The sequence below is a fragment of the Erithacus rubecula genome, assembly GCF_903797595.1.
Source record: "Erithacus rubecula genome assembly, chromosome: 14".
Lineage (NCBI taxonomy): Eukaryota > Metazoa > Chordata > Aves > Passeriformes > Muscicapidae > Erithacus > Erithacus rubecula.
Window position 1 is genome coordinate 10,665,803 of NC_136666.1, and position 14,821 is coordinate 10,680,623.

At 37.3% G+C, this 14,821-nt stretch overlaps 1 protein-coding gene across 3 annotated transcripts in view; it reads right to left on the reverse strand.

Annotated features, from left to right (window-relative positions):
- Positions 1–310: 310 nt before the first annotated feature.
- EFL1 (elongation factor like GTPase 1) overlaps positions 311–14,821 on the reverse strand; it is a 64,386-nt gene continuing 49,875 nt past the window's right edge. For 2 of the 3 annotated variants that reach the window (XM_079317783.1, XM_079317782.1), the window contains 3 exons: positions 13,718–14,703; positions 11,007–11,191; positions 311–880 (listed from right to left, as the gene is read on the reverse strand). In XM_079317783.1, coding sequence (XP_079173909.1) covers positions 692–880; positions 11,007–11,191; positions 13,718–14,703 — 1,360 coding nt within the window. In that variant the 3' untranslated portion in view covers positions 311–691. The remainder of the gene's footprint in view (positions 881–11,006; positions 11,192–13,717; positions 14,704–14,821) is intronic. The other variant, XM_079317784.1, reaches the window with a different exon arrangement.

Consider the following 14,821-nt stretch of genomic DNA (forward strand, 5'->3'; position numbering starts at 1 on the left):
ACTGGAGATACTCAGTCCCCTCACCTAGTCTGTGATAAGGTGTCTTAACAAGGTGTATTCTAAGGAGAGAAAGTAAGACAAATCTTGCTCAGTTTTCTGCAGTGCTGTCTTCCACATATATTCTTTTTGCCCTCTGATTTAAAGAAGATACATTACTGCTTTAAATAACTGCCTACATGAGGAATGGAGTAAAACAATAAGTTTAGAAATTCCTAATAGACTTACATCCATTTACATATAGGTAACTATGAAAAGTATGGGTAAGAAACAAATACATTATGGAAATGAATTTAAAAAACAATCAAAACCATTAAAGAGCTAAATTCAGTGCATGGTTTATTTTGCAAGAAGCCAGTTAACCAACTCTTACTGCAATTACATGTGACAAATCAGAAATAAACAAATTGAATTGGGAGTTCCTAATCCTTGTGACAGGATGTTCTGTAGGGCATTAAATTTTAAAAATCAAGACCAATTGCAGTGCATACGCCTCTATTTTATTTCAATAAATAAACTATTTTCTCTGTACAAAAGTTGGAAAGGCTTCAGTTTATTAAAACATAAGCCACGGGCAAAGCACGTAAGAAAAACGGTACCAAAGAACAAAGTCCAGATGAAATCTTGCATCTGCTGCATATAAAATACTCCACCCACACTCAGCTGTGTCAGGAGGGAAAGGCAGCAGGCAGAGCTACTTATTTCTGCTGAGGGTTCTCTGCTTCTCAGCGTGCTCCACGATCTTCTCCTCCACATAGAGCCCCTTCCTCTTCCTCACGGCGTTCATGTACTTGCGCGCCTGGTTCTCCGAGTCTGCCTTCTCCCCGAAGTGCAGGTACTCCTCCTCCGTGGTGGGCACCCAGAAGGGGTCACTGGCAATGACCTGCAAAGCACACCAGCAAACAAAGAGAAAAGCAGCACAAAAGGTGATCAGCCTATTTCAATTAACAGCTGCTGAACAGATGAACAAAGGCAGAGCGCTATGGAAGTGGAAAACAAGAGTTAAGACACACTCTGCAGCTCTGGCCCTAAGAAACCCACACTAACTTTGCAAACTCAGCTGAACAGTTATTTTCTAAAAGCAATTTCAACTGCCTATCAGCAAACAGCACAAAATAATGTTCAGAAAATTCTCAATTTTCAAGAGAGAACTCCTTATTCAGAATATTATTGCACAAGAATTGTATTAGAATTTTTCAGAACTGAAGATTTCTGCTCATTTTTGTGCCCTTGTTTTCCAATCCCAATCCTGAGCTGGACAGATGGTTTTAAAATCACTGCTTCTGGTTCTAACATATTTAGCAGAACTGTTCTTGCAGCTTTGTAGCCCTCCTAGAACAGATTTTAGATCTCATGTGACCACAGAATAATTGGACATGCCCTTATTTCCAGTTCATCCTATATACCCCATATTTCTGGAACTGCCATAGAAGGTATTACACAGAACCCTAAAATGAACATTAGGAAGAGGTGGAATTGACCATATAGTGTTACACAGATTCTGTGCAAATTTCAAAAATACTAATTTTACTTGATTATAGACTTCCTCACAAGACGCAGTTACAGGTAATATATTTTTACTAAAAGAAACCAAAGGTAATACCATATTCATTTCTTAAACAAAATCCTCATGGAAAAAGCAGTCCAGACAAGGATTAGTTACTGCAACAATCACAGCAGTTTTAACAACTAAGCATATTACTCTATAATAACTTCTGAAATATTAGCACTAGCACTAATAACTTATAAGGAGAGAACAAATTTTTCTAAATTACCAATTCTAGCTTAATGTTCTAAACCTTTTCTAATGTTGCAATCTTTTTCTTCTGACAAATTCTTTCAATTGCCATATGGTGCTTCAACCTAAGCAAAATTTTGTAGAGCTCAGGTTACACAAACTAGCAAGAACAGGAATTGAAAAATGATGACTGAAGATGAATGGTTTTCCCCAGAAACACTGTCAGTTGTGGAGTCCTAACTGAATACCTCATCCTAAATAGCTCCCAACACAACCACACAAATTACACTTTATAGGGAGTTAGGAGAATGACTATGGCAGTCTAATTTGTATTAGGCAATACTGTAGGTTCAATCTTGCAAAAACGGGATGTAAAGCTAAACCAACAAAAACATTTCTAGTTTGCTACAGTTAAGCACATGCAAAGACTTGTTAAATTAAGTGGGTATTACTCGTGCTGAAAGTGACAGCCAATCTCAATTATTTACATGGGAAATGACTAAGCACAGGGTTGTCTGGCTGAAAACCAAAAGCAAGTAGAGCTCAGAAATAAACAGTCTGAAACTCAGCTTTCCAATTTTTTTTTTGTGTTTATTTTTTACTATAAACGTAAGGACTGTCTAACCACAGAAGAATCTGCTTGAGTCATACTCACTCTGAAGTCTTGCACAGAGCCCTATAACCAATGCATAGAAGCTTAAAGGTGGTTCCTTAACAGCTTACATCAATAAAAAAAGAATGGCCCCCACTCTATGAATCTGAAAGTTTCACTGTTATTTTATGCATTAGAAATACAGAAAAAGGGCAGTGAAGGTTGCATGTTGATTTGATGAAGTTGTAGTGATGCTCAATCTGAACATCTTAATGATGTAAAGCTACCAGGGACTTCCCCTTTCATGATGTGCCCAAAGAGGTGAACAAACCAAGTCTAAGAACACATGAAAAAGAAAAGGTGATTCATGCTCAATGGATTTGCTTCAGACTGTTCTACTGAGGGAGGTTATACAGCTACAAACTGGTAAGTTAAAGATTGTTACTATGCCCTTTGATGACTTCTTTTTAAAAAATTGGCAAGAAATGGAACACCCAGAAATTATGCCCAGAGAGAAAGAGTGAGACAGAGGTTCTTGAAGTATGAACATAACAGAGGAGTCCAAATGTATACAAAATTGAACTTGCAGATCTAATCTACCTGTAAATATTTAGATACTGTAGTGATGGATGTTTAAGAAAATCCCCAGGTTTGACAGACTGGCTCTTTCAATAATTGATGAAAGACTTGCTCTACTGAAGTTTTGTACTGTGTATTTCTTCCACTGACACAAATTCTTTATGCTTCAACAGGTCTCAGGGAAGTCAGCACAACAGCAGGTTTAAATGTATTTATTAGCCAGCAAAGATAAACCTATTTGAGCACAGGGTTACAGAATCCTGAGTGAACCTTGTGCCGCTACATGATGCAGAGCAGTGCTGTAAAGAGGTTAATTAGGTTTAAAAGAACTACCACAGGAGCTAGCTTGGCTTATCAACCTTTCTAAATAATTCAGCCACTACACACTGCTTCTAGAGCAAGATCTGGTGGCAATCAGAAAATTTCTGTTAGTGTATCTCCACCTACTTAAATGGTGCAGATACACTACAAAACACAAATTAATTAGCACATGTTACCATGCTGTGGTAAGCAATGGGAAAGAGGAACCTGGGCCATCATCTTTAAGAAGTCACTGTAACCCACAGGGGTGTTACTGTCACAGTGACCCAAACAAAAAAGTAGGAAATTTTTCTTTTTTGAAAGCTCTTACTCTGTGAGTAAAGGCAAAGGCACAAACTAGACTGTGGCTCTTTATTTATATCATAATCATGCATCAAGGCAAATGTTTATAGCAGGTGGCATCCATCATTCCCTGTGCTCTGTTAATACAGTGCAAGCATGCAAAAGGAGAACAGTCCCAAAGCATTGTCATCAATTTCCTTACAATGGGAACTGTCAGAATGGTGGGTCTGGGTTTCCTGGATTTAGAGCTAAGAAGCTTTTTAGGTTCTGAGCTATTGTTTGTATTCATGGGAACTACACAGGGATGGTTCTGGAATTTGTAACAGAAATTGAGTTTTTGTCTGGATGACGCTCTCAGTGATGAGTTACACTCTAAATGGACCATTCCTTCTGGAATATGGTATAGTTATTCCACAGAGGGCATTTACTGATCCTGAAAGATCCACAGGATCAAAGCAGAACAGACACCCAGAAACATTTATTCTACATTGCATGCCACTTTAAAATTATTCAAATGTTTCCAAATACTACTTTTTCAGTACAAAACTAAAACGTATAGCCTAAGACTCCCCTTAAAATCCCAAATGTGACAGCATTTTGACAATACCTTTTGTTCCTAAACAAAAACTTCAATCAAAAGAAAAGTGGACACTCAAAATAATATGCTTTCCACAGATGAAAAATCTTAAGTGACTGAAGCAATTCAGTTAACCTTCTATCAAATATCTGCCTCTCTCTCTCTGACAGTGTGCTGTGTGTCTGGAAACCACTGAGCAATGGGGGAAGAAAATTACCACAGCCAAATCTTATCTCCCAATATAACAGACAATGTTAAGAGGCACTAGTATCAGGAATAAGACTCTGTAAAACAAATGATACTATGGTATTGTTAGCATTATGATAAAGTACTTTTTCAAATACCATCATACTCTGCGTGACTTGGTAACTAGAAAATTCAGCACACCTTTTCTCCAGGAATTTTTCTAGGACTTGGGAATTTTTAACAGCATGAACTAGCCAATGGCTTGTGCTTATTTATTACTCAACACCAGAATTCCAGACAGGGACAACATCAGCCTTAACTGTAAACAGCCCAGCACAAACACTATTATCCTCCAAGTGTACACAACAAGTGCTTCCCCCTTAACACAACTGTGTATTTCTATACATCTGCAAGGCTCTTCTCAAAGACACTTATTTTAAAAAGTGAACTATAAATGGAGATCCATGCAGTGGATCACTGGACCAGCATTTAGTCTATTAGAAGAAAGCATTTTCTCTAAATGCAGCCATATAAAATGCAACACAGGAAAATGAATCAGTGCACAGCAGCTGATACAGTTCTTAAATCTGTTACTGCAAACACAATGCCTAAGTGATGGAAATGTTCCTATTAAAGGAGCACTGAAATTAAGGATCATTTTAATCTCTATTGATTTATTTTCTAGAAATCTTGGGTGATAAAATTTGTTTAAAGTATGACTGTAAACACACCCCTAGAATTCCATCATGCTTAAAAGAAAAATAAAAACTCTCAGTCAAATACATGAAGTGTGTCCCATCACTCACTGCAGAACCCACTCTAGGTATAAATAAAACTGTTTATAATGTAGTCAGCTGGGATTAGGTATTTCAAAAGAAGTGAATAGATTACTTCTAATATTGTAAATTAAGGGTATTCTTTAGAAAAAGAAACCATTCTAAAGCAAGATGTTTCATAAAATATAACAAACTATTCAAACCAACACACCCAAACAATGAAATCTCATAAGACTTGTTTAGTAAGAGCATGCAGAGTAGCACAGGCAAAACAGATGTCACTCTCTTTTGGCTTAACAACTACACATTAATTATTCAAGCTATAAATGCTAGTATCTCTATGAGACACATAATCTGAATACCTGTAATAATCATCAATAAAAATAGAAATACTAGGAGCATACTATGCTGATACTGATAGATGATAGAGTGTGTACTAATCCTGCAAATGATTATGTAAGCTAATCAAGCTTTTCAGTAGGACATGAGTTAGAGCAGACCACTTGCAATTCAAGAGGACTTGGAATTTTAAGGCTTAATTTAAGGATGATTTATTATTTGCATTTCAGTGTCACCCAGATGGCTCCAATAGTGATCCTGGTCCCATTGTCTAGTGCATTTCACAAAATGATGGTAAGAAACAGTTTCTGCCTAAGGCAGCCTTAATTATGCAAAACAAGGTTGAGAGAAGCATCAAAAGCAAACAGAAGGGATCTGCCTAGTTCATCCAAAAGGTCAGGCAGATTTGGGAACACAGCCATGCTCCTGCTAGCATTTCCCCTACTGGTCCTTACTGTCTGATGAAGACAGAAAATTTCTTTTGAGCCAAATATCATCAATGTGAAAAATGCTTTAGCTGGACTATGAATAGAAAGAGCAGTCTTACACTGTCTGATGGAGATTTTAAGACCAGCAAGCAACATTATGGCCTTTGTGAACTGCTCAGCAAGAAATGCCAAGAAACACTAAATTCAGTGTGGCTGGGCACTACCACCAGCAGCTGTCAGCAAGTCAAGAAAAACATTATGCCAGAAGTTCCTTCTTGTGTTTAAAAGAAAAAAAAAAAAAATCATAAGAACTATTATGCACAATTTCAAAGATGATATGGGCTCCAGAGGATCAGAATCCTTTCTACCTTTGAAAATTTGATGGCAGAAAGGTATTTCAAGAGCATTTACAGTTCAAGTGGTGTCCATCACCTAGTAATGACAAGGACACAGACACAGACACTGCAACTGAAAAAGGTATAGTGATATATGCATGTCTGAGGTGGTTGAAGTGGCCCTAAGAAACAAAAAGCTTTAGGGTAAACTTACTTTCAGGTAAAACAGCAGAACCTTGCAGAGTTGTATGTGAACAGTTACCTGCTGTTTTTCAAGAAAATCATATGCAATTTATGCTGCACAAGTGGTCTTGCACTGAGCACAACCAAATTCAAGGCCACTTGGGTATGGCAGTGTGCTTCCAGAACAGAGAATACCCTACATGAATATGCTGGGTGTGTAGATACCCTGCAAGTAAAATCAGCATCCAAAACTATCCCATAATTCAGAGCTTCCACTCACAATATATACTGGGGACTGTCAAGGCCTGGAAATGCCTGGTTAGATACAAGAACTCCTTCTCCCAGAAGTATTGTAGTAATGAACATTTACACAGATAGCTATAAAATAAACTAGCACAAGTTTATTTTGGCTCAAAAGCATCATCCTTGTTTGTGTCTCAAACACTGACAGCTAAGCTTTAGTCTTGATTTCAGCCAGGAGCTGTTAATGGGAATTTGGTAACTGGAAATAAAAAAAAAAAGGAGATGTGTGGCTCTACTGCTGCATTTTTTCCTATTACTTAAGAAATATGTATTGAGAAAGAGAATTAAAGCCACACCCCTACCACTTTTATTTACTGTTTTAATTAGCTTCAGATGTCTTTGCCAAAACAATGAGCTTTTCATATTTGAAAGGTTCCAGGTTACTCCTCAAATTCATTTATGTGCCTAAACTGTCACTGGTGCAATAATGTATGTAAAATTACAGTTCAAACCTAGAATAGATTCTCTCTCATTACCTCAGCCTGCTTCCTGTTTAATGCAAGCCTAACAATCTCATCCTGCAATTTCTATATTAAGCCCCATCTTCTGAGCTGTAAAACGACTTACAATTCAAAAGGAATTAAAATTCAGAATATAAAACTTCCACATTCAGAAGTCTCATATTCCTAGCACTTATTACACACAGCCCTTCTCTTACCTTTCTCCAGAGCCCTGAGGCACTTTCTAGGCACTATTCTACTCAGAAGGGATAATGACAAAGAATTCTGATTAAATGTGTTTACAGTTCACTCATGCCTCTTCAAGAATAAAAGTGTGTTTAATAGCTGATCTTCATGCAATTGAGAAGATGTCATTTAACAGGAATACTATACATTTCACAACTTTACATCTAGTAGAATTCTTTGACAATTTCTGCTGAAAATTCAATCAGCATCTGAATAGAGCCATATGCATATTTGTTTTTTTTCCTTTTAACACAGATTTCCCAAATGGGATCAGAGTTCCATTATTCTAAGAATCGTGCAATCACAAATACCTTCTTGTTCAAAACCTTACGATTAAGATAAAATAACATGACTGAGTAAAAGACTTAACTGCAAAGAACTGAAAACAAAAGAAAGTCTCAAACAAAAACATACATTAACCAAAGGTGTATTATAACTCAAAGTTTAAAAAAATACTAGTTCATAATTATCCCAAAGTTAAATATTTCAAACTAATAATTAAATAAGAAAGTTTATACTGAAATCTAAGAAAGTACTGCCAAGTAAACCCAACACACCTAACATTTGCCTAACTTTCAAAATTAGTTTAAGCTGGGACTAAAATGAAAGCTCCACTAATGGTTACTTGGTGCTGTCCTTTACAGGCAAGAATAAATTGCATAAGCATGCCAGAAGAAATTAATAAAAAAGGAGTATGTGACAAGATAGACCTTGATATATGTATTGCTCCATCCCTTGGGGCTGGAGCAATCTGAGCTACACAAAATCCATTCATTAACTGAATTTTAAAAAAATGGCAATTCATTTCCACAGAGACCAGAATGGCTTCATTTAAATGTAGGCTCTGTCACTGACCTTCCTGTGTTTAGATATCATAAAAGAGTGAACTCAAACCTCAATTCTTTAAACATACTCTATGCATGTGATTTCCATGAGATGAAGTGTTTGGAAATTTAAAAATTCCCCAAACTCTCTATTTCACTTTGTGTAAAATAGGGTTAATAACACATTAGAAGAAATTTGTATAGACAAATACATGTCCCAGGTACTCAGCTAACAAGCTGAGCACACTGAGAAAACACCAGCAGCACAAAGTTTATTCAGAAGGCCATGGAAGGGTTTGGAGAGCATGAAATTAAAGCAGCAGCCAGCCACACTCTTGGTAACACAGTTTTGACATTAAGGAAAAAACAGTTTAAGATGACACAAAGTTCACATCATATTACCTCACACAATGATGCATTAAATAGTAGGGATTCAAATAAAATGCTGGTGTTTATCATGTAGATATATATACCATAATTCATCAGTAAAGTGACAATGTCAAAGTCATGTCCAACACCTGATGCAACTTTGTGCAGAATTCAAAGAGAAGAAACAGGAGTTAAGATAGAAACCATTTCTCATGGTTTCTCTGTCATACTAGCACTAGAGATTCTGAAAATTGCATTTATTTAAAAATTGTCTTGATGGTGTGAGAGTAACATGCACTCCTTCTGCCATCACTGCACAGAGATAACATTACTAGTAGCTTAGTAAAAGGCTTATTTTATCACAAAAATATGTGAACATGGCTTTCATGGAGACAAAAAATCCCAACCCTCCCCCAGTGACAGATTCCTCAAGAGGAAAGGCTTACACAGTAATTTTCCTACTACCAATGCATTTAACATACTAGCTGCAATTATAATCTCTCTCAGAGGTCAGTTTTAGAAAATGTTGCCAGTTGTTCAAATCTCCCTGTCCTGTGCATATCTCTAATGATGTGTGAATATTTTCTGATGTGAAATTCATAACATCTGAGAGTGAATGTACATGCCAAGGGACAGAAGGGGAGGCTGAGAGCCACAGGGTTCATGTGTTTGCTTAGTGCTGGAGCACAGGAGCTACAAATCCTAAAGAAACTGGCACAGAACAATGGTTAGCTGGAACTGACGTCCTCTGGCTGATATTCCTTTAGGGCACTGATGTCAGAGGTTCACACAAAAGACCACTAAAGCCACAAAACCTCACCAGCTGCACTTCAGAGATCATCCAAAACTGACAAGATTACTGTACACAGTACAGCCAACACTCACTGGTTTGAGCTACCTGATCTGTAACTGGCTGTAACCAAGATCCCTATACTCAAATGATGCACTTTATCTATTTTTTTGTGTGTACACCATCTGTGAAGGGTTGTCTTCGTTTTGATTTTTTTCTTTTTTGCATTCTGTGCAGCTGTTTTTCCTTTCGTGGTTCTATGTGAAGCTGGACTTGGTTACAAGAAGATTAAATGAATCAATACAAGGCAGAGGAGCTAAGTCCTTGGTGCCTGTGTTTACTAACACCAGTAAGGTGCCACTGCCAAGCAAGACATAATGTACTTTTCCAAGTGTACTGTTTCAAGTACTCTTTCAAATACTCTCCCCAACTCCTTTGCTAGCACGTGGCCAGTTTGCAGAAGTTCTTCTCCACTGTCATCCACATTAAATTCCTGACCAGTTACCACAGTTACTAACAAAGAAAAACAGTTAGTGGAGTATTTTACAGATACTACCTAGGGAAACAGCTGTGGATGAGGAATCCACACCATGTGAAAAAGCAGCACATACTTCAGAGAAACACTGGTAAGCAGCCCATAGCTGGCAACTGCTGAGAGTGTCACTGACCTCAAAAATCTGCAGTTGGTTGTACTCAGAGACTTGACATTTGAGGTGACAAAACAAATCAGAAGATCAAACAAACAAAGATTTTTTTAAAATCCATTTACGAAAGATTCGATTGTTTTCTAACACCAAATAAAGGCACACTTGACCATAAACAAACAAATAAACACCCCCAACCAAAACCAGAAAAACCTAGACTTTGAAGTTATTTTAAAAATTTAAGGTGAAAAGTTTATACCCACTGACTTTTGCCCTTGAAGCCATTTTTGGCTCCTTCAGTGGAATCTTCTGAGGAACCTGACAATGCAGGTGTGTTTGTCTTGAACAAGCAGCTCTGATTCACAGCCTGTTCTTTTTCTCCCTGAAGATCTACTCTCCACATCATAGGAACAAACTACACTGCACTTTCAGCTGATGACACTCCTGATCATTTTCCCATTTCCTACTTTACACCTTCACATTCAACTCTTCATTTCTTTAAGTGCCAAGGATGACCAAAATGAATGATTTTGAGAACATCACTACTATCAACAAACTTCATTTTGAAAGAATGAAATCTAATCAATTTGCCATTTAAGCATGAAAATTTATGTTGGTGTGGAATATGGAAGGTGCCTGCTAGATCTTAAGAGGTTAACTTTCATGTGCAATAGATTTACTGATACATTCATTTTCTCTTAGTGGTAGGTTGGGGCTGTTTTGTGGTTTTGGTTTTTTTCCCATTCCCCAAACAAGTTTACCAGAGAACTCTTGAAAAAGGGCACATAAATTCAGGAAAATACATCTATAAAGAAACAGTTTCATTTATGAAATACTTTCTATTAAAATAAAAAAGCATCTAATCTAAAGAAAATATAAATACATTTATGAACACCATATCTACAAAAAGAAATAATTTAAGGCATTTCTTCTCATTTCAGAAAGGAATTAATCATATGTCTTGACCAAAACTTAACCTTTTTTGCTTATTATTCCAGTCTGCCACATCTACAGGAAATAGATCACCAAAACAGATGGAATGAATAGATATTTTTACCTCCCAGTGGCTGAACACCAGCTGTGGACTGGCCAGGCCACTGGTTCTCTTCCTGATTTCATCAGCAAAGCCAAAGCTTTCTGCTACTGGCAGGACTGCCTTAATAATAAACACATCCGTCCCCTCTTTCATCTCCTCTTGTAGCACTCTGCCTTCCCTCCTGGACAGCACAGCATACACACGACCTGCAGAGACACAATTCTCATCAGCTCACCCACAGCCTGCACCACGAAGAGAAACACATCAGGATTTGCTCAGGAAGGGTCAGCTTTAAGTCAAATGTGTAACTTCTCTTGGCTAGGATTCTTTTTTGTAAGTCAATCAATTAAATGGACACGCTAAATTCAAACAGCACATTCTGCCATACAATGTGAGAACCATCTGAGTAACATTTAATACTTTATTACTGCTGGATGAATCCATCTATGTCCATTTCATACAATCATATGACTGTTTTAAAAAGGCACTTTGCCAGATTATGTGCCTAACTTGCTTTTTTCTTTAACCAAACATTTGAGAATCATTGCTAAGAAATATTATTTTGTTTTAGGAATTGTATCTAAGCTACTGTTTGAAATTTGCTTGGATCATCATATTCCCTACATGGTAAATGTCCCAGACAGTGCAGTGCTATTCTAATCCCAAAAATTACTTTATCTGAAACAGTACATATTTATTATTCTTAATGAGTTCAATTGGTTTGTTAATAAATTCAATCTTAAACTAGTCATGGATAATTTCAATTTTCTTTCTCAAGTTAATATTCAATTTATTGAAATACAGTGTATATGTCATGAAAGTAGCTGTGAAAATACTCATGTTTGACTTAATAGTAGGTATCATGTTTTTAAAAGCATTTTACAGACAAAAACTAACAAATATATTTGTGCTGATGAAGGCAATAAGCACACAAGAAAAACACTTAAAAACACTGTATTCCCCTCTCCCTGTACCTCTCCTCTGCTTCAGTTGAAGTTATTTTCACTGTCAGCAAAGTCTGATGGGAAAAGTTTTGTATTCTGAGAAAAGAGAAAACCTCACTTTCCCAGAAGCGACTGTCTTAGAAACAAGCAGATCAATATGGAGATATATTAAACTTCACAGGGTATCAATGTAAGAATTGCCAAAGGAAAGAATAAAGATACAAAGGCCAGCAGTTTGACACATGTCAACTGCCAAGCCTGACTGGATGGAAGGCCTGCTTTCCACTCCTCCTAATGAGGATGCAAATTATTAGCTTAAGTTTCCACAATAAAAATTAAACCCATGAATTTGTAATGAACTAAGTGCATGTCCGTGGTTATTACAACACAATTTGCATTCATTAGACTGTACTAATTCATCTGCATGTCTGAGTCCTAAATTACACTCATTAAATATATATATGTGCATTAAAAAGCCATGTTACAATTTGGGTTTACAGCACAATTGATGAGCCAATGCATGTTTATTACTTCACTGTAAACAATCATGCTTTTTGGGTAGTGAGTATTTTGGAAAACAGCAATTTATACAGTGTTTTTGAGGTTTAAAAATTGGTACCTTGGTTTAGCTTGATACAGAGACTCAGAAGTACTGTGCCAATGTGCTTCTGGAACAGCAACATAGAACAACACACAGCCCAGCTCTGACAGCTATTAGCAATCTCACACATTAGAAAAGAGTTTGAAATGCCAAAGTTGCCTGTCACAGCAGGGGATGTTTAGGGTAAGGTGCCCATAAGCCCGTGGCACCACACCCTTTAGCAGCCCTGCTACAGGGTACCTCCAGCAAAGAACAGGATCATGCATCTGAACAAAACAGTTGCTCACTCAAAGGCATTTCTTTCCATTACAACAACTGTAATTTTTTGTCTTTGGACTTTTATCAGTATGATTGTGTGCACAATAGCTGAGATTTTTTTACAAGTAACCAAGTATTTAATTATTGCACGTGGGATACGCTGCAATTTGTGCCATGATTAGTACAGTCAAAGAAAAATTGCTGATAGGTTAAATACACTGGAAGTTACTTTTAAAGAAAATCTTGGTGCTTTGGATCATATTCAGAGTGCAAGCAACTCCCATGGAAAACTCCAAGAACAAATACAGTTAAGTGGTGTCATAAGTAGGTCATGAAAACAAGTTTAAGTAGGTGTAAGTGGTAAGGTAATATAAGTGACACCATTTGGCATGTGCTGGGTTGAGCAACTTGCATACCAGGATACAGATGCCACTCAAAACCACAAAATTACCAACTGGACTGCAACAATAGTTTAATATTCCTTTTCCTGATTTTATTTCTGTATTATTGTATTAAAATATCTTGATATGGCATTTGCTAGGATCTTGCACTCCCTCAATAAACAGGAGAGGTTTCCCTTCACTGAACTTACCCTTAATTATGAGGCACTGTGTTGATATTCATGGTTACTGAACCTGGTCTTGCAAAAACCTCACAGAAAAGCAAGAATTTGTATCTTGCATTTCAAAAAGGTGTAGCATTGTTATTTATGGCTATGGTTCAGATAGGCAAGAAGAATGCTGAATTCTCATTCAGAATAGGGTAAATATTACAGGCATTAGAAAGTCATTGGAGAATCTACTGGAGAACTATAAAAGATGTCTGACAAAACCTTTAACGAAGTTATACCTCCTGATTCAGTCTCATTTATAAAACTCACCTTGGAAAGCAGAAGGCAAATTCTTGACAAAGGCATATTTAGGTCTTACCTAAAACTTCTGCAGTGGCCATGATTTCACAGGTGTACATTGCTGCCATGAGTCTCTGTGGTTTTGCCTGCAGAGCATAACGACAGGCTTCCTTCATGGTGGCAATCAGCTGTCCAGAGAAGGGGCCATAACAATCTGCAAGGACTGACTCTCCTTTCTGTTTACTCGTTTTCTCAGGTGACTCTGTGCCACTCTGGTTCCTGTTCTGCTCATTTGCACTGGGACCTTCAGCTAGAGTATTATCTTCATTTTGCTGGTGTTGTGTGGCATCAAGCTCCCCTGAATCCTGCCTACTGTTTGACAGTGTATCTCCAGCTTTATTTATTTCCCATTTTTCCACTGTAAAACAAACACCCATGAGAGGCTCCTCACACATGGGACCTGAAAGCGTAGCCAGCTGAAATCCACTTACTATGCTGTTGTCAAAGTCTCTGTATTTACCTACTTCTTTCACAGAGCTTCCAAGGCACTGCCACACAGATCTTTTATAGCCCTCAAAATTATGTAACAAAATATTAGGCCCACACTTTCGTGGTCCAAATGACCAGATCTGATCAACAGCATTTCTCCACTTTCTCCCCTGAAGACCTTTTTCCAACTTTTCTTTGAATTCTTTGATTCTATCAAGAGTCTTCTGATTTATCTCATGTGTTTTTTTATCTTCATTCAGAGAAGTGTTGAGTTGTTCCATAGTTCTAATTAAGTCACTGTTTTCTTCAAGAAGTCGAGTTACCTCCTCAGGAAGTGGCATTGCCTTTACACTGAGAGTAGCTTGTTTATTTGGAGTATTAATTGTAACAAGCCCATCTGAATCAACCTGGATTCCTTCAGGAATTTTATTTTGGTCCTCTTTTGTTTGGTGTATGACAGCAACTTTCTGCTGTTTTCCTATTTCTTCGTTCACCATATCGACTTTGGGAGGTCTTGTTATGGTCTCTCTGAAGGGTATAATGGGAGCAGATACACTGATCTGCACCTTTGCAAACCTGCAAAATGAAGTTTAAGAATTAGTTTAAAATCTTGAAAACAGGTTTAAACTTGGGGGTGGGAGGTAGGGCAATGGCCTTAACAAGGAACAGATGTTCATGAAGAAGTCTGATTGCA